Below are 19,327 nucleotides of genomic sequence, written 5' to 3'. Positions count from 1 at the left end.
TTAAGCAATGCTTGGTAGAGCAACGAAGGAAAGAAGTTCTTGATCTTGTTCGAATTTGGCTAACTCGTCTTCCTCCATGTTGACCCAAACTTCGATTCCATCACCACTCCTCGTCGTAACCAGAAGAAACATATTCTTCACAGGAATCGGGTGAAGGCCGACCCAAGTGGGCTTTCCCCAACCAAAATCAGCTTCATAGATGGGAAAGCCACACCAACTATTGAAACTACAGAACTCAATACCAGATTTTGAGTGTTTCTCATACAGATCTTTCACACTTTCATAAACCTTTTGAATCCCAGCTGGTCCTTGCAGTTCTTTCACATAATCACAGTCCACTTTCCTTATCGCATTCTTAAGCTGCACTTCTAAGCAACTCTTCATGTCTTCTTCATTACACTCACTTTCCAATATCCCTGTTGTAAATACAGGAACCCAGAGATTTCCTATGGAATTTTCTGGCAAAGGAGGGGTCATCCTTTTACGCAGACCAACAATATGCACTGCAGCATATGAACCCATGAACCCTGACTCCTTTTGAATCTTAATTACACATCGCCAAATTAGGGCAGACACTGCCTCGACTTTGCTCGGTCGCACTAGAGTAGAGTCCTTACTGCCTCTAGCTCTTAGTTTCTCTATCTTCGCCGCTTCGAATACAAACCTCTTGGCAATAATTTTCTTTCCTATGGGAAACATGTGTCCAGGAAGAGTGGTTATTTCTCTCGGTGGAAAGAGCACGGCCGAGTTGAAACTCGGTCAACTCACTTCGTTCGATCCGCGTGCTGTGGCTGCCCAGCTGTTCAATAATGTAGTCAAGAAAGTCCCATCTCCAATCTGGTGCAACATGTCTACTCCAATTGCCAATCCTCCACAATCAAATATGTTGACTTGAACGGCGAAAAGTACATCACTCCCGGATTTTGATCGGTGGAGACGGCAAGGGACGAAATTCTCTAGTAATTCCATATCAACCTTCTTGAGAAATTCCGATAGCCCATCATTAACGCGAGCCTTGATAAACTGTACGTCCTCATCGTTACAATCTACGAAGCCAGGTTCTCTGATCCTAGCTGCTAATGGGTAGAAAAGGGTTAAGGTTTCTGAAAGAGAACTCTTTAGTTGCTGAGTTTTCTTAACATTATTCATTTTGTTGTAGCCATCTCCATCCTCAGAGTAGAAAAGAATCAGAGGAATATATTGTGAAGAAACTTGCTGATCTAGCATGGAGAGTTTGAAGCTACTGATGTGATATGGAGTTGGAGAGGATGGTTTTATGGTTTCAGTGGAGATGACTTGCACGCCCCACATCTTGGAGTCCAAATCAATGGCAGGAAGAAAATGTTAAAGAGAGGGTTTGGGCTTCTTTCTTGCACAAGAACTTGCCTTCTTATATAACCCATGAAGTCAAAGATTTTGTTTTTTTTCTTAAAGAACAGCTGAAATCAGATATTAAGGTAGTTATTAATTCATTAATGTAAAGTAAGGATATTTTGACTAATCTATATCTATCTACTATAATAAGCCGGAAGGAAAGTGGCAGCTTTTTTAATTTCTGTGGTGTCACGTGGCAGTCCCTTGTCTGTACTATAATAAGCCGGAAGGAAAGTGGTTCCGGAAAGTGGCAGCTTTTCTGATTTCTGTGGTGCTGCCATGTGGCAGTCCCTCCTCTGTACTATAATAAGCTATAATAAGCCGGAAGGAAAGTGGCAGCTTTTCTGATTTCAGTAGTGCTGCCATGTGGCAGTCCCTCCTCTGTACTATAATAAGCTATAATAAGCCGGAAGGAAAGTGGCAGCTTTTCTGATTTCAGTAGTGCTGCCACGTGGCAGTCCCTCCTCTGTATAGCGAATTTATATACAAGCAAATTCTGTGTATAGGCCCTCCTCAATTCCGCGTATACATGTTATTATTATTATTATTTTTTGTATATAGCAGAGGATAAAGTCGGCAAATAATTATGCCTCTCTCTCTCTCTCTCTCTCAAACGTGAGAGATATTTTCCCCACGTCTTGCCATGAGCGTATCAAATATCATAGCATGCAAGCAGCTCCCCTCATCTCTATCTCTCTCCTCCTAACTTCCACCACCTGTCAATTTCTTCTCTATCGATGCAGACTTCTTCGTTTTTGTGTTTTTCTAATTATTTGAATTGGGGGATTCTTGTAGGGACAAGGCTGTTTTAGCATCCCGTGGGTCTCCCCACCAGTCATCTCCATAAAAAAAGAATGCCATCCATGGGAGGGATTTTTAGGGTTTCAATTTGGGTTTCTTTTCTTCAATTCGTTTCTACCTTCACTTGAAGCTCTCTACCTTGAAATCAATTAATAAAATAATAATAATAAGGCGTCTCTAGGAGCCTAGAAAGGAAAGCTAAATCATTGATCTTTTAGGTATAGCTGATACTGTTTTCTTATAGTTATCAAATAACTTACGCAACAAAGAGAACTTTATTTAAAATCATTTGACTCGATTTGAAAATTCCAAACCCCCCACCGTGAAGATTTCTTTTTTCTTTTTGATGACATAGGGTATCCCCACCCCAATTTTTAGGGAAAAGCTCGGGTTGAACTGCCTACTTCATTTGAAAAGGGGTCAATTTGGAGTTTGAAATTTCTCGACTTAGGAGGGAATTTCATAGTGAAATCCCCCAACTCAGCCTGAGTTTTTCATGCCGATCGACCGGTTGCCGAGGATAGCTATCCACGCATAGCTATTACCGTGCCACCATCCAAGAACATCTGGTTTTTCTGATATTGATTTGGCTGTCTACTATCACTTGCTAGAAATCTATGGCATAATAAAAGATTATTACGCAGCACACAGCACACAATTTTTCCTCCCATGTAAAGTCTGTCACTACCATGTATTTACCTACTAATGTAATGAAAAAATCATAAGTTTCTTCTATAATTACTATGATTGACAGAGAAAGACTAGTTAATTTTCTGTATAAGGTGTGAGGAAGTGTATGGAATGTTATTTCCTCTCAAAAGAACAGTGCTCATCTCTACTCAAGTGTAGCACAAGAGATTATGCTCTTTTTGAGTGGTCCATCATCATAATGTTTGTTGGCTTCCTCTCCTTTCCATATTTCTTTTGTTTAAACACAAGACATCTATCGAGCATTCTTTTCCTCATATGACCTCGGAGCACCTCGATGGCTCCAATTATCTGAGCTGGCGTCGAGCGGTTGAGACCTATCTCCTCACTCTGGGACACATCTCTCTGATTGAGCGTGATCCTCCTCTACCCATTGACCCGACCTATGACATGTGGCGTCAGGATGATGCGATGGTTCGCACCTTACTATGGCAGAGCATGGCTTCCCACATAGTTCAGCCGTTGATGGACTAGGCGACGACTAAGGATATTTGGGATCATGATGCTATTTTGTTTTCTGGGGTTGATAACCTCACACGCATTTGCGCCACATATTTAGAGTGGATAGGTTTTGAGCGCAGGGACATGTTTGTCTCTCTTTGCCAGCGGTTGGATGTTTTCATGCTTTTGACTTCTATCTGACGGTTCTTAATCGTCAGCGGGATCAGGTCCGGGATGTTCATTATCTTGAGTCCTTGGGTCCTGACTTCTTGCCGTTCCGACAACAACTAATCAGTTTGGGCTATCTGCCCTCTCTACGGGAGATCTATTCGCGCACCCAACAATGCCTCCCTGGCAGCTCATCCACTTCTACTCTTGGTGAGGGCTCTGCCCTTGCTACAGATGATGATGCGGATACATCCAAACCTAGTTGAGCCTGAACTAGCATTAGCTCAACTATAACTCAACCCAAACCGAGCCTTGGGTGAACTCTAATTCAACCCGCCTCTGATGCCCCGTTGTTCACTTTAGATTGTGACAAATAATTGGGGCTCGCGATCGGATCACATAATCTAAAACGAACAGGGCCCAATAAATTAAGGGCTTCGATCATCCTGTTGTGTAAGCCGTACCGTATGTTTTGAAAAATACTTGACTATATGCGCTTTCACCGTATCAAAATCCGTGGCCTTGAAGCATATAAAAAAGGCCATCTAATCTAGATACGAGAAGCATATTTTGCAGGCAGGCATGGTGCAGGGCTTAGGCTTGTTAGCCCGTCCACGCCCAAATCTCTTCTCCTTTCCTCACCCCCGCTTCTTAAGTATTCTCTCCTCCGATGTAAACACAGAACCCAAATCCCAAACTAAAATCACAGGACCCAAATCCCAAACTCAAATCACAGAACCCAAATCACAGAATCTTCCCCCTGACCTTCTTAAATAACTCTACAAATGCTGTCCCCAAATCACAGAACCCAAATTCCGGGTCGGGATCTCCTCCCTCTGGTACGGGGGTCACCCCCTTGCCAAGGCCGTCCAAGAGGGGGTTCAGAGGGCTGGAATGGTGGGTTTTAGGTTTGACACGATTGGGTTTAATAATGCAATTTCTTTGGGGACTAGGGATTTGATTGCCGATCGTATTGAAAATGTTATGGGTGGACACCAGTACGACGCCAACGTCACCATTGCCCGTGACAAAAATGTAACATCTTTTCTTTCCTAAACCCTAAACCCTAAACCCAAATCTCTCCCCCTCTCTCTCCCCCCATCTCTCTCTCTCTCTTGTTGGGTTTTGGGTTTTATTCTTGTTAAATTCTTTTTGGTCTTGGGTTTTGTGCTTTATTTTTTCAAAATAAAATTCTGCGTTTTTTTTTTTAATGTTTTTTGTGTTTTTAGTGTTAGTTTGATTTTTTTACTGGGCAATGGGAGAGACGTCAATTTGCACCATTAGTCTGGGGTGTAATTGACGTTTGTGGGAAGCTTCATTGATTCGATTTTTCAATGAATTGGTTGTTTTATAGTGATTAAGGAAGTAGGATTAGGTTATGTCATGGTGCAGTTACTGAAAAAAAAATGTGAAAACAATGGAAAAATTAAGTGTTTAAAGTTTCGAGTTTTATAGAGACTTTCTCAAGGTACTAGAGACTTTCTCAAACAGAGAGTAGGGAGTGGACATTTTGGTTCTGCTCTAGTGTGTGATTTTTTTAGGGTACTTGTTCATTGGAAAATCTCTCAGGCTTAGGCTTTAGAAAAAAGAGAGAAAAAAGTCCCTCAGGTTTGGTTCTGCTGAGAACTTCTTTCTTTCGGACATTGCAACAATCAATGTTAGCAACAAAGTCTGGTTTGGGTGAAGGGCACCTATGTGTCGAACCTAGAGATAGTTTTTGGACTGGCTATTGAATTTCAGAGACTGCTGTGGCTAGCATTTTTTTGATAAGTTACTAGCAGATGTTGGCGTGTGTTTTGTTCTACGAAGTGCTAAAGTTTTGGAGATTAGCAGTTTTCTGGACTCAATCAGTTTTTGGAGATTAAAGGTCTGGCTAGTATGTCTTCTGTTAAATTGAAAAATGAAAGAGAAACCCATAACTGGTCTGATTGACTGAATGAAGTTCCACTTAAACATAAAATGTTTGCAATGAGTCAGATAAGTGACTAATATCGTGTCATTTATCTGAAAGCTCATGTTTATGAATCCCAAGTAAACGTTCTGATTGTTAACTATTCAGTGTACTATAAATCCCAAGTTAATTTTTTGATTGTTAAGTATTCATTGTACCATATTTCATAATTTTCTTTTCTAAACAAGAAAGGAGCATTTATTAAAAAAAATCAAAGGACGTTACAACATGCGCAGAGATTGACCATAACTGACATCTCTTTAGCTTGGGGGTCATCTTTCAAATCTAGTCTGCCACATTGATGCTTATTCAATCTGATTTGCTTGACATTCAAGTAGTTCTCTCTGCAATTTTGTGGCACTTGATTCACTGCAAGTTTTCTTTATGAACCGACTGTTCTTCTCTTTATAACACTCTATTTTGGGCTGAAGAAACTTTTCTAGGTTGTACTTCACTATTTTGGTGATAAATGAATTGCTTATTCTTTTTCTTTTAGAAATGAGTTTTTATATGGTGCCCGACCATCAAGTACCATCAAAATGGTACCACCCTTGATATTTGATCCAACATCAGCACAGTTTTTAAGACACTGACGTACCACCTTCACAGGACTTGACGGTCGGCCACCATATAGGGAGCGTTTAGAAATAGTGGAAACATTTATTGAAAAGGAGACAATGAGAACAACTAAGGGTGAGGTTGTCCCCAGCACTACCCAAGAGTGAGAACACTCCAATGCATAAAATCTCCATGTCATTCCTTTGTGTTTCTAATCCACCATCCCATTAGTACTATGAGGGATGTGAACGTACTCGGGAGAGAATTGTCTATTCAGGTCTCAAATATCCACAGTTAAACACGCTAACGTCTAAGGACTCACTTTTGGTTTCAAATCTTTCGATGTCCAAATATGATTTGTCTTTTCTGCAGGCCGCATTTCCCTTTTTCTACAATTTCATGAAGTTGTTTTTTCTTTAGTCATTGCACTTGAATTGTTCTTGCAATTGTGATTCTTTTGTTCGAGTGTTTACACATACCTTTGTAACATTACTTGCCTAGCATGTGAACTCAATGTATTAATCCTTTTGACATTTGATTCTGCCAGTAATAATACTCTCTCTAAATCAGTAGCGAAAATTTGGATTGTCGTCATGTTTTGAGGTTGGCTTGACAAAGCATGCTTTCTTTTTCATTTCAATAATATTTTGATGACTGATGAAAACTATCTTGTTTGTATCTTTTTTCTTTTCCTACAGCCTACGCCTATTGTGGAGTTTGTGTTAAGTTGAACTGTGCATTTTGAATCTGATTTTGTGCCTCTACAGATTGCAGGTAGAATTATGGCAATCGGACGGATAAATCGACCCAGTATCTTGGTCTATGGTGGAACTAAGAAGGTTAGTGTTTAGGAAATATTGTATACATATTAACTTTTTTATTTGACCTAGTTCACTTTTTTGTATTCCTTATGTCTGTTGTAATTCCATTTTTTTAATAGTCGTATGTTGTAATTCCGTTAGTGCTCTTTTTTATCCCACGGTGTAATATTTATGCCGTCATTAGGTTTGATGAAGTGATTTTTCTCTTTTGTAAAATATGAACTTCACGAGAAATAGAGGTTAGGTGTTTTCTCTCTTCTCATAAGTTACAACTAATTGGTTTGAACTGCTGACTGTCAAAGTCATGTATTTATTTTTTGTTTTTAAAAGTAAAGTCATGTATTTATTGTATCTAAATTTTATGCTGCCCGGTCACGTCCTTGGCAATTGTGATGATTTGCTTTCTACTTTCCAGGTATGCACATTCATTTGCCATTTTATAAATTTGATATGAATGGCTGAACTGCGTGTCTTTTTTCTTTCTTTTTATTTTATTTATGGGGTTTTTCCAAAAGAAGTATTCTACTTTGTTTTATTTGCAAAAAGAGTCTTCTTGTTTGACAATGTGCAAATAGAGTCGTAACATTTGAGAGAATTTTGCAAATCAGGTCAAGTCATTGGTTTGTGACCAAAATGCCCATGGTAGATTTCTTTACTCATAAAAAGACCAAAATGTCCTTGTATTTAAAAGGACAAACTACCTAATAAAAAGACTAAAATTCCTTATGTATATGCTAGCATTCTTATACATTAAAAGACAAATTATGGGCCCTACTCTATACATGGGCTCGGGTGGAGATCGTGGGACCTACCCAATCATAGCATTCTTGGCCTATGCTATGCATAGGTGTAAAAAAAATGAGCCCACCCTATCACAACATACGATGTAAAATTGTGAATCCTAGACATGGGCTCTACTCCATAAAAAGGGTAAATCGGTGGGCCCGGCCTGATCCATGGGTTTGAGTTGACTTGGTGTTACCTGCCCTATCAAAACATATCCATGAGCATCATGGGTATTTTGGTCTTTTTAAAAGATAATTTCATCTTTTCATATGCAAGGACATTTTGGGCATGTTATGAGTAAAAAAAAATCTACGATAGGTATTTTGGTCATAAATTGATGGCATGACCTGATTGGCAAGGTCCACGCTAAAGTGATGACTCTATTTGGAAATTGTGGAACTAGAAGACTCTTTTTGCAAATAAAGCAAAGTAGAAGACTTCATTTGCAAAAACCCCTTTATTTATTTACTTTTTGTTCCACGTATCTTTGCATCTGCTTTTAACCTAAGCCATGATTTCATCTCTTCACCAATATAGAGCCTTTTATCCTCATTTGTCTAAAATTTCATATCCACGTATGTTATTTCTTTGCATCTCCTGTGACCCTTAATCATGAGAAAACAGAACTAGGAAGCAAATGCTACTTGCTTTTCACATATTAAGTAGATTTATTGAAGCCTTTCTTTTTTAGAGTTGTACAAAAGCATTTCAAATTTTTATTCATTATTGTGGTGCATGAAAAGTGAAAGATTTGCTATGAAGGCAATGCTTCTTCATATTCAAATCCCCATTTTTGGAATATCCTTGTGTAGATGCACTTTTGTTTTATGTCCTCCACTTCTGTCTTCTTATGGGTTGGTTACTTGAAAAAGTTCCAATGTAAAAATGTTCTTAGAAACTGTAAGTTTTTCCTAAATGTAAAATCTTATGAATGTTCTTAGAAAAACAGAGCTATATGCAATGTTTTGACCACATTGTTCTGTTGACTAATATTTTTTTTTGTCATTTTTACTTGAACTAAAATTATAACTTGATAATTTCAACACAATTTATTAGATTTTCAGTTCTCTGATCAGTGTATAATCTGCATGTCTGTATGCTTATCTCATGTTTTATTAATTACGACATTAGTTGGTAAAATGTTAACATAGGGGGCGGCCCAGTGCACGAGGCTCCCGCCATTGCGGGGTCTGGGAAGGCTAGATGTACGCAGCCTTACCTCTGCTTTGCAGAGAGGCTGTTTCCGTGGTAAAATGCTAACATAACTACAAAAATAATAATAGGTCTCACAGTTAAGAAAATAGCAAAATATATAAGAACCCATTTATACACAAATGTAGGTCAAAGTTTCTAAAACATAAAAAAAAGTTAAAAATTATGAAATGGGCAAAAAAAGTAAAATAAGTTAATAAAAATGACCACAGAGACCAATACATACATGGATCATACTCCATAACATGTAGATCTTGTAACAATTAAAAATAGAATATTAAAATTAAAATAAATAAATTAAGAAATAAAATAATGAAGAAAACAAATAAAAGCTTGCATGACTTGATAGGTCTAGTCTACGAGTGCTGCTACCAAGACTGAGAGTGGAACCAAACAAATCCCTACATGCCACATGGTATGGGAGGGTTAGTTTTGCCATTTAAAGGAAAAAAGCCAAAAAAAGGAACGAAGTTTGCTAATGTATGAAGACTATGATTTGGCCGACACTTTGAATTTCTTGTCGACACACGTGTCGTGTCGTGTCCGACATGACACCCGTGTCCACACGTGTTGACACTCCTTTAGACACTTTTAAATGTACCGTTGAAGTGTTAGTGACTTAATATGTAAGTACGTGTATGAGTGTGCCACTATTTCTAGATTTGTAAGCATTTCCATGTCAGATACCTCGTATCCGTGTCAAACCTTGGCACACGAATCCGTATCCGCTAATCACGATTATATGTACTTTCTATTTTAGCGGTGTCTCCATTTCTAAATTTTGGGAGTTTGCCGTGTCCGACACTCCGTGTCCGTGTTCGTGTCCATAAATCACATGTGAAGAGGCTATTTGTTCGGTTACACATACACTCTCTGTCCTCAACTCGGTTACCTTATCATTATTCTTAAATATATAAAACAATCAAACAATTCAATATGCAAATTAAATAAATTAAAAATAGCCTAGTAAATATATAAGACAATCAAACAATACAGTACGCCTATAGATCTAGTGTTAAACTATAAAATGCTCAAAAATGTAGAAAAGTCACTACGAGAATGATTGGCTTTTTAAATTTTGTTAGTAGAAATGAGTTGGTTGATCTGTTGCTCATGGTCGCTAGATTTACCTAGGAGTGTGGAGGTCTCTCGAGTGTGTACTACAGATCCGTTCAATCTCGTGATGAAGAGAAGTCTTATCTGATCTTCCACTAAGAAAGGTATTGTCACGACCAGGTCTCGGGGCTTCCACTGCTTGGGAGATTTTCTCTTCGCCCGGGGGTTCATTTCATTATGAGCTCAAAAGCTCTCGGGGCTTCCACTGCTTGGGAGATTTTCTCTTCGTCTGGGGTTCATTTCATTATGAACTCAAAATGTTCTCCCATACTTTCTGTAAAGCGACAGATCTTGATTATAGCGTATAATGGACCGGGAAAGCAGATTGGGACAATGTTCAATGGAAGAAGACAATAGTGAATATCCGAACATTCCTTACCTGTCAACCACTGATGCTTGTGCTCTTCTCTATTTTATAAAAAATTCAATGGGTGAAAAAAATGATGTTTAGGGTATTGACTATGAGTATATGACACGATACAGATCCAATATCAGCCACATAGTAATCGTATCAGTCCTTTATCAACAGATACACCTTATGTATCAGTCGATGCAATTTTGATTTTTTGTCATCCTCGGTATGTGGGTACCTGATGTGATTCAAGCCGTCGGATCATCCTTTTATTATTGCAGTTGTTATTTCACTTTTATTTGGATTATTGGACTCATTTAGATATCTATTTTGATATGCCTATGATGTGGGGGATGTCCACATCATCTAGGGCCCACTTGCACACACCACATACGCTTTAGTCAGTTTGTTTAGATGCCGTTTTCCATTTTGGCTCTGATCTTACCTTTTGATTGTGTTTTGTTGTAGAGGCATAGGAGTACTTTCACTTGTAAAGAAAAGCTAGCAAAGAGGGCCCACTTAAAGCATTTAAATATGAAGCCCAAGAGAGAGAAGCCCTAGTTTTGAATATTTTTCAGAAAAGAAAACACAAGGAACCGCACGTCTCCCCTCTTCACACACCATGTTCGTCTCTCTCTCTCTCTCTCTCTCTCTCTCTCTCTCTCTCAAACGTTAGAGATATTTTCCCCACGTCTTGCCACGAGCGTATCAAATATCATAGCATGCAAGCAGCTCCCCTCATCTCTATCTCTCTCCTCCTAACTTCCACCACCTGTCGATTTCGTCTCTCTCAATGCAGACTTCTTCATTTTTGTATTTTTCTAATTATTTGAATTGGGGGATTCTTGTAGGGACGAGGCTGTTTTAGTATCCCATGGATCTCCCCACCAGTCATCTCCATCAAAAAAGAATGCCATCCATGGGAGGGATTTTTAGGGTTTCAATTTGGGTTTCTTTTCTTAAATTCGTTTCTACCTTCACTTGAAGCTCTCTACCTTGAAATCAATTAATAAAATAATAATAATAAGGCGTATCTAGGAGCCTAGAAAGGAAAGCTAAATCATTGATCTTTTAGGTATAGCTGATGCTGTTTTCTTATAGTTATCAAATAACTTACGCAACAAAGAGAACTCTATTTAAAATCATTTGACTCGATTTGAAAATTCCAAACCCCCCACCGGGAAGATTTCTTTTTTCTTTTTGATGACATAGGGTATCCCCACCCCAATTTTTAGGGAAAAGCTCGGGTTGAACTGTCTACTTCATTTGAAAAGGGGGCAATTTGGAGTTTGAAATTTCTCAACTTAGGAGGGAATTTCCATAGTGAAATCCCAACTCAGCCTCAGTTTTTCATCCCGATCCACCGGTTGCCGAGGATAGCTATCCACGCATAGCTATTACCATGCCACCATCCAAGAACATCTGGTTTTTCTGGCGTTGATTTGGCTGTCTACCATCACTTGCTAGAAATCTATGGCATAATAAAAGATTTGGGCTCTCAATCTGGTTATTCATTGCAAGGTTGCAAGGGCGATTTGGGCTCTCATTCTGGTCAGGTTTGGCATCTGTTGGGTCTTCCCCAAGTCTATAGCAGATTTATTTTCGAGTTGGGATTTTGTGCCCTGGAAGAAAAAAGGTAAGGTGCTCTGGAGGTTATGTTTGATAACATTGTGGTGGGTCATTTGGAAGGAACGAAACTCGAGAGTTTTCGAAGGAGCGGCAAAGTCAGCATATTGGTTATATAATAAAATCATAGCGCTAGTTATTTTTTGGGTTAAAAGCATCCCTTTGTTTAATTTTGTCTCAGCTTTCGATCTTTGGGAGGAGTGGCGCATTGTGTGCTCTGAAGGTCTGAAAAGAGAGAAGAGAAGTCTGAAGTGGGAAGCCCCCTCTGAAGGTCATATCAAAATGAATTTTGATGGGTCCTGTCTTGGGAACCCGGGTCCAGCTGGGGTTGGAGGCCTTTGTAGGGACTCCCGAGGGGGAGTGTCGTGGGCTTTTGCAGGTCCAATTGGAATTTCTGATTCGTCTGAAGCGGAAGTAAGGGCTGCATATCAGGGGATTAAGCGTCTAAGTGTTGATTCTTATGATAGGACAATTGTGGAAGGAGACTCTTCAAATGTCATCGGTTGGTTATCGGGGAAAGTGGTTCCTCCCTGGAGATTTTTAAGTTACTTTGAGGAAATCCATGATCTTATTGCAGAGTCATCCATGGTATGTAAGTATGTTCGTCGCGAAGCAAATGGGGAAGCGGACTCCCTCGCTAGAACTGGTGTTCTAAAAGAGGGGCTGGAGTGGTTCGATTTCCTTCCTCCGTGAGAAGTTTGTGATGTCTTTGATGTATATTTTCTGTTTTGTCTGATTAGTATTTATGTATTCTCTTTGTATCTCGGGTGGTCCATCTCGGCTCACCTTTTTAATATATTACCATTTCAAAAAAAAATAAAAGATTATTACGCAGCACACAATTTTTCCTCCCATGTAAAGTTTGTCACTGCCATGTATTTACCTACTAATGTAATGAAAAATTCGTAAGTTTCTTCTATAATTACTATGATTGACAGAGAGAGACTAGTTGATTTTCTGTATAAGGTGAGAGGAACTGTATGGAATGTTATTTCATCTCAAAAGAACAGTGCTCATCTCTGCTCACGTGTAGCACAAGAGATTATGATCTTTTGAGTGGTCCATCATCATAATGTTTGTTGGCTTCCTCTCCTTTCCGTATTTCTTTTGTTTAAACACAAGACATTTATCGAACATTCTTTTCCTCATATGACCTCGGAGCGCCTCGATGGCTCCAATTATCTAAGCTGGCGACGAGTGGTTGAGACCTATCTCCTCGCTCGGCTCTCTGATTGAGCATGATCCGCCTCTACCCATTGACCCGACCTATGACAGGTGGCGTCAGGATGATGCGATGGTTTGCACCTTACTATGGCAGGGCATGGCTTCCCACATAGCTCAGCCGTTGATGGACTAGGCGACGACTAAGGATATTTGGGATCATGATGCTATTTTGTTCTCTGGGGTTGATAACCTCACACGCATTTGCGCCACATATTCAGAGTGGATAGGTTTTGAGCGCAGGGACATGTTTGTCTCTCTTTGCCAGCGGTTGGATGTTTTCATGCTTCTGACTTCTGAGGGTTCTTAATCGTCAGCGGGACCAGCTCCGAGATATTCATTATCTTGAGTCCTTGGGTCCTGACTTCTTGCCGTTCTGACAACAGCTAATCGGTTCGAGCTCTCTGCCCTCTCTACGAGAGATCTTTTCGTACGCCCAACAGTGCCTCCCTGGCAGCTCATCCACTACTACTCTTGGTGAGGGCTCTGCCCATGCTACATATGATGATGCAGATACATCCAAACCTAGTTGAGCCTGAACTAGCATTAGCTCAGCTATGACTCGACCCAATCCGAGCCTCGGGTGAACTCTAATTCAACCCGCCTCTAATGCCCCGTTGTTCACTTTAGATTGTGACAAATAATTGGGGCTCGCAATCGGATCACATGATCTAAAACGAACAAAACCCATCAAATTAAGGGCTTCGATCATCCTATTGTGTAAGCCGTACCGTATCTTTTGAAAAATACTTGACTCTATGCGCTTTCACCGTATGAAAATCCGTGGCCTTGACCTTGAAGCATATAAAAAAGGCCATCTAATCTAGATATGAGAAGCATATTTTGCAGGCACGCATGGTGCAGGGCTTAGGCTTGTTAGCCCGTCTACGCCCAAATCTTTTCTCCTGTCCCCACCTCCGCTTCTTCAGTATTCTCTCATCCGATGTAAACACAGGACCCAAATCCCAAACTCAAATCACAGAACCCAAATCACAGAATCCTCCCCCTGACCTTCTCAAAAAACTCTACAAATGCTGTCCCCAAATCACAGAACCCAAATTCCGGGTCGGGATCTCTATAAGTTCCAATGTATAATTGTTCTTAGAAACTGTAAGCTTTTCCTAAATTTAAAATCTTATAAATGTTCTTAGAAAAACAGAGCTATATGCAATGTTTTGACCACATTGTTCTGTTGACTAATATTTTTTTTGTCATTTTTACTTGAACTAAAATTATAACTTGATAATTTCAACACGATTTAATAGATTTTCAGTTCTCCGATCAGTGTATAATATGCATGTCTGTCTGCTTATCTCATGTTTTATTAATTACTACATTAGTTGGTAAAATGCTAACATAGGGGCGGCCAAGTGCATGAGGCTCCCGCCATTGCGGGGTCTGGGGAGGGTTAGATGTACGCAGCCTTACTCCTGCTTTGCAGAGAGGCTGTTTTCGTGGTAAAATGCTAACATAACTACAAAAATAATAATAGGTCTCACAGTTAAGAAAATAGCAAAATATATAAGAACCCATTTATACACATGTAGGTCAAAGTTTCTAAAACATAAAAAAAAGTTGAAAATTATGAAAGGGGCAAAAAAAGTAAAATAAGTTAATAAAAATGAACACGGAGACCAATACATACATGGATCATACTCCATAACATGTAGATCTTGTAACAATTAAAAAAAGAATATTAAAATGTAAAATAAATAAATTAAGAAATAAAATAATGAGGAAAAACAAAAGAAGCTTGCATGACTTGATAGGTCTAGCCTACAAGTGCTGCTACCAAGACTGAGAGTGGAACCAAACAAATCCCATCATGCCACATGGTATGCGAGGGTTAGTTTTGCCATTTAAGGAAAAAAAGCCAAAAACAGGAACGAAGTTTGCTAATGTGTGAAGACTATGATTTGGCCGACACTTTGAATTTCTTGTCGACACGTGTCGTGTCGTGTCTGACATGACACCCGTGTCCACACGTGTCGACACTCCTTTAGCTATGATTTGTGGACACGGACACGGCAAACCCCCAAAATTTAGAAACCGGGACACGGCTATGGGAGGGGATATAGCATCAAATATTAGTTAAAGAAGAGCTAAAAGAAGAATTTATAATTAAAGAAGACTTAATAATAAAAGAGGTAAACACATTATTCAATGATAAAACTGAATGTCTTTCAATCACACTTGACACGGTACAAAAACTTGTCCAAACGTCCATATCACTTCGAGCAATACCTTTCAAAGTGTCCAAAGGAGTGTCGACACGGCAGGACATGGGTGTCGGCAATAAATTCGAAGTGTCGGCCAAATCATAGTCCTTTAGACACTTTTAAATGTACTGCTGAAGTGTTAGTGACTTAATATGTATGTACGTGTATGAGTGTGCCACTACTTCTAGATTTGTAAGCATTTCCATGTCAGATACCTCGTATCCGTGTCAAAACTCGGCACACGAATCCGTATCCGCAAATCACGATTATATGTACTTTCTATTTTAGCGGTGTCTCCGTTTCTAAATTTTGGGAGTTTGCCGTGTCCGACACTCCGTGTCCGTGTCGACACGCGGCACTCGTGTCTGTGTCCGTGTCCACAAATCATATGTGAAGAGGCTATTTGTTCGGTTACACACACTCTTTGTCTTCAACTCGGTTACCTTATCATTATTCTTAAATATATGAAACAATCAAACAATTCAATATGCAAATTAAATAAATTAAAAATAGCCTAGTAAATAGACCTGGCAAAAAGTGACCTGCACCCTCGGGTCCACCCGGCCCGCCCGCAAATTTGCGGGTGTGGGTCTCTAACTAGTGACCCGTTTGAAGTGGACCCGCGGGTCCACCCAACCCGTCAAAACTGGGCTGGGCCGGGTAAATCCGCGGGTGCCCGCAGGTGCCTGTAGCATAAAAAAAGTCAAAAAACAAAAAATGAAAAACATCAGATTTTTAGAGGTTTTAACTTTTAAGCCAAAGGGGTTTTAGAGACCAAAATGCCCACGGTTTATATTCTCCCAAAAAATGAAAAGCATCAGACTTTTATATTCTCCCTCAGTGTGTAGGGTTTTTGCATCTCACAAACCCTCGTTTTTGCAGCAACGAAAGATTGTGGAAAGGGTATTTCGAACTCTCCCTCTCTCTCTCTCTACATATAGTAGATTGTGGAAAACCCTAGTTTTTTACAGTATTTAGCTTTAAGATTTTAGGGAACCCTAGTTTTCAGTAATTTACTCTGACTCTCTCTCTCTCTCTCTCTCTCTCTCTCTCTCTCTCTCTCTCTTAATAGGGTTAGGGCCTTAGGGGCTATGATTATTTTCTAATCTCTTGTTTGATGAAATGTTAGGGTTTTAAGAGATTATTTTCTAATCTCTTGTTTTTTTTAAATGGAGCTGATAAATCGCACTCCCTACTTCGTGGGTTTTGTAGAAATATTCTCTGTTGTAGAGTTTATAAATTAAAGAAAGGGTTTTTGAGATAAAAAGAAAAACGATGTGCCTTGTGTCCGTGTGCTTAATTTGTTGTTGGTTAGTTTTTCTTGTTTTGGTTTTGACGTTGGGTGTGCTGAGGAGATCTTTGAGTATAATTATTTGTTCAAGGACATGTGATCTTATTCTGTAAATGGGGCAGTTTTCAGATTGTCCAGTATTCCAAAATTTGCCGGGTTACCCGCGGGTTTACCCGTACCCGCCCGGGTGGGGTCTGAGTACATGAAATGGCTACCCGCAGAATCGCAGGTATTTTTTACCCGTACCCACTGGGTCTGTACCCGCACGGGTCGTACCTGTACCCGCGTGGGATACCCGTTTGCCAGGTCTACTAGTAAATATATAAGAAAATCAAACAATACAGTACGCCTATAGATCTAGTGATAAACTATAAAATGCTCAAAAATGTAGAAAAGTCACTACGAGAATGATTGGCTTTTTAATTTTTGTTAGTAGAAATGAGTTGGTTAATCTGTTGCTTATGGTCACTAGATTTACCTAGGAGTGTGGAGGTCTCTCGAGTGTGTACTGCAGATCCATTCAATCTCATGATGAAGAGAAGTCTTATCTGATCTTCCACTAAGAAAGGTATCGTTACGACCAGGTCTCGGGGCTTCCACTGCTTCGGAGATTTTCTTTTCGCCAGGGGTTCATTTCGTTTTTTTATGAAATTTTACCCAAAAATCTGTTTTTTTAATTAATTTATTATTTTACCGAAATTTCGACCGAAATTACCGAAATTTATATCCAATAAAATAGTAGTTTCCTTGTTTCGCCGAATTTCGGCCGAAATTTCAAACCATGCTGTCCCATTACCCTAGCCACAAAGGGCATCGTCACTCTTAACGACAATCAAAGTTAAACTCCCATTGAAAACTTCTCATGAACAAACAACTGAATACTCAAATCTTTGTATTATATGGTTCATAACACAAGAAGTATCACTTAGAATGATCAGTAAATCCAAGCCTTTAGAGGCCAATTGTTGTGAGATTTATCCAGTGTCACTGGAGCATGTTTGTAATGAGCAAAATGTGATTGTCTGAAGAGATAAGGTCAATGTGGAACTTCATATTCTTGAGATCTGTTTTAAGCCCTTTGGCTTATATGTTTTCAGATAACTACTTGTAGCTCAGAATTTGCCTTTCCAGTGTCACTCAAAGAAAAATGAAAAAAGGAACTTCCATTTCTATTTTGTGGACTCAAGATTACTGCTTTTTCATTATTCGTCATTGCTTTCTTAACCAATATTTTCAAGCCTTTATTCGTTGGGGTTGTTGGTACACTTTAGGTCTATGGAGACACCAGTATCAGTCTTGATTTGAGCAAGTATATTATTCAGATTACTTGCCCTGGAGCAGGGGCTTGTGGTGGCATGTACACAGCCAATACAATGGCTTATGCAATTGAGGCGATGGGAATGTCACTTCCTTACAGGTAAAAATTATGTCCAAGCAGGGTTTTATTGTCGATGTTAGATGTATGTGTGTGTATGTTGTGTCAGTGCCTAAGGGCATAGTGGTCATATGTATGTTCTGTCCTCTATATAAATACATGAGTGAGGGGGAGCATACCGTAACTCACTCTTTTCTTCCATCATTTTCTCCTTAACATGGTATCAAAGCCAAAGGTCTCGAGTTCAAACCTCCGCCATGGCCTCCCTCACCCGATCTCTCATCTCTCGCTCTCCTTTCGCTAGAGCCTCGCCGCTCTCCCATGCCGTCCGAATTGTGAGTCCCGGTGCTAACCGGTTGAACCAGATCCGGTGCTGCTCCGGGGGTGACTCTGCCAGCGAGGAGAAGGAGTCGTACTTCACCGAGGAGGAGGAGTCGTACTTCACCGAGGAGGATCAGTCGTACTTCTCCGAGCATAGGTCGTACTACTTCACCGACGAGGATTCGGATGAGGATCAGTCGTACTTCAGCAAGAAGGATTTGGACTCCAATATCACCCACTATAAGGAGCTTCCGAGAGAAAGTCTTGCCTACATCTACTACCCTGGCTGCGACTTCCAGCACTGGCTAATCCTCATGGACCTGCCCTGGGGCATCACCAAGAAGAAGATGATCGATTGCTACATTCAAACCCTAGCCAAGGTCCTCGGAAGGTTTGGTTTTTTCCTACTCACTACTCTCTCTCTTTGGTGGTACGGATTTTAGGGTTACTGGATTTCTTCTAGTTTTTTTTTTTACTACTTTAAAATCATCCATTGATATGTGGAAATGTGATAAGATCAAATTAGAGTTAAACACAAAAGAAGCAAAGTAATAGATGAATTCGTCGAAACCAGTCTGTCCTTTTCTTCTTTCTATTCAAATTTATGAACATAATCCCATGATCTAATGCCTGCAACCCACTAATACATGTAAAAGAACATAACCGACATTATATATAACACCTGACCCACTAATAATTGCAAAATAACATGCCAGACACACATTACACATGATAGAAACTGATGCAGCGCTATACGTGTTAGAACAGAGCTACGCTCTCATTGAAAACAGAGTGTTGCAATCTGACACATTGAAGTGGTTTTCTTCCAAAATCAAGATGGTGTCACTTAGGCACTTCGAATTATAAATTTCCTGCTAACTGAAACTCAGGTGAGGCTCTTTGTAACATTGAGCATGTACAATACTATAGGCACAAACAATTACCAAAACCGGTTAGCTGTGATCCCTTAGTTTCAGTATCGTTCA

General features: G+C 39.7%; 2 protein-coding genes across 3 annotated transcripts; one reads left to right on the top strand and one right to left on the bottom strand.

The window, feature by feature from the left end:
• LOC143892079 (stemmadenine O-acetyltransferase-like) lies at positions 1–1,311 on the bottom strand. The gene is made up of 2 exons (XM_077396547.1): positions 769–1,311; positions 1–681 (listed from the first exon to the last, which is right to left on the bottom strand). The coding sequence occupies exons 1-2, from the start codon at positions 1,309–1,311 to the stop codon at positions 1–3; spliced, it is 1,224 nt and encodes a 407-aa protein (XP_077252662.1).
• Positions 1,312–4,072: 2,761 nt separating this feature from the next.
• Positions 4,073–18,902, top strand: LOC143846519 (dihydroxy-acid dehydratase, chloroplastic-like). 2 transcript variants are annotated; one of them, XM_077354970.1, is made up of 4 exons: positions 4,073–4,527; positions 6,769–6,840; positions 17,987–18,062; positions 18,499–18,902. In XM_077354970.1, the coding sequence occupies exons 1-4, from the start codon at positions 4,387–4,389 to the stop codon at positions 18,648–18,650; spliced, it is 441 nt and encodes a 146-aa protein (XP_077211085.1). In that variant the 5' UTR covers positions 4,073–4,386; the 3' UTR covers positions 18,651–18,902. The 2 variants fall into 2 exon arrangements, with proteins under 2 accessions (XP_077211085.1, XP_077211084.1); XM_077354969.1 differs by having other exon boundaries at positions 17,917–18,062.
• The last annotated feature ends 425 nt before the right edge of the window (positions 18,903–19,327 follow it).

This window comes from Tasmannia lanceolata, unplaced genomic scaffold, assembly GCF_043159265.1.
Source record: "Tasmannia lanceolata isolate RefF3 unplaced genomic scaffold, GAP_Taslan_0.1 ptg000015l, whole genome shotgun sequence".
NCBI lineage: Eukaryota > Viridiplantae > Streptophyta > Magnoliopsida > Canellales > Winteraceae > Tasmannia > Tasmannia lanceolata.
This window is presented reverse-complemented; position numbering and strand designations above follow the sequence as displayed.

What these genes read in the sequence shown, in the direction of transcription:
- LOC143892079 (XM_077396547.1), bottom strand. Translation starts at nt 1,311, where the DNA reads ATGTGGGGCGTGCAAGTCATCTCCACTGAAACCATAAAACCATCCTCT. An exon ending in CAGCACGCGGATCGAACGAA is followed by an intron (nt 682 to 768) that starts GTGAGTTGACCG and finishes CCCATAGGAAAG; the next exon opens with AAAATTATTGCCAAGAGGTT.
- LOC143846519 (XM_077354969.1), top strand. Translation starts at nt 4,387, where the DNA reads ATGGTGGGTTTTAGGTTTGACACGATTGGGTTTAATAATGCAATTTCT. An exon ending in CCATTGCCCGTGACAAAAAT is followed by an intron (nt 4,528 to 6,768) that starts GTAACATCTTTT and finishes GTGCCTCTACAG; the next exon opens with ATTGCAGGTAGAATTATGGC. An exon ending in TCTATGGTGGAACTAAGAAG is followed by an intron (nt 6,841 to 17,916) that starts GTTAGTGTTTAG and finishes GGTACACTTTAG; the next exon opens with GTCTATGGAGACACCAGTAT.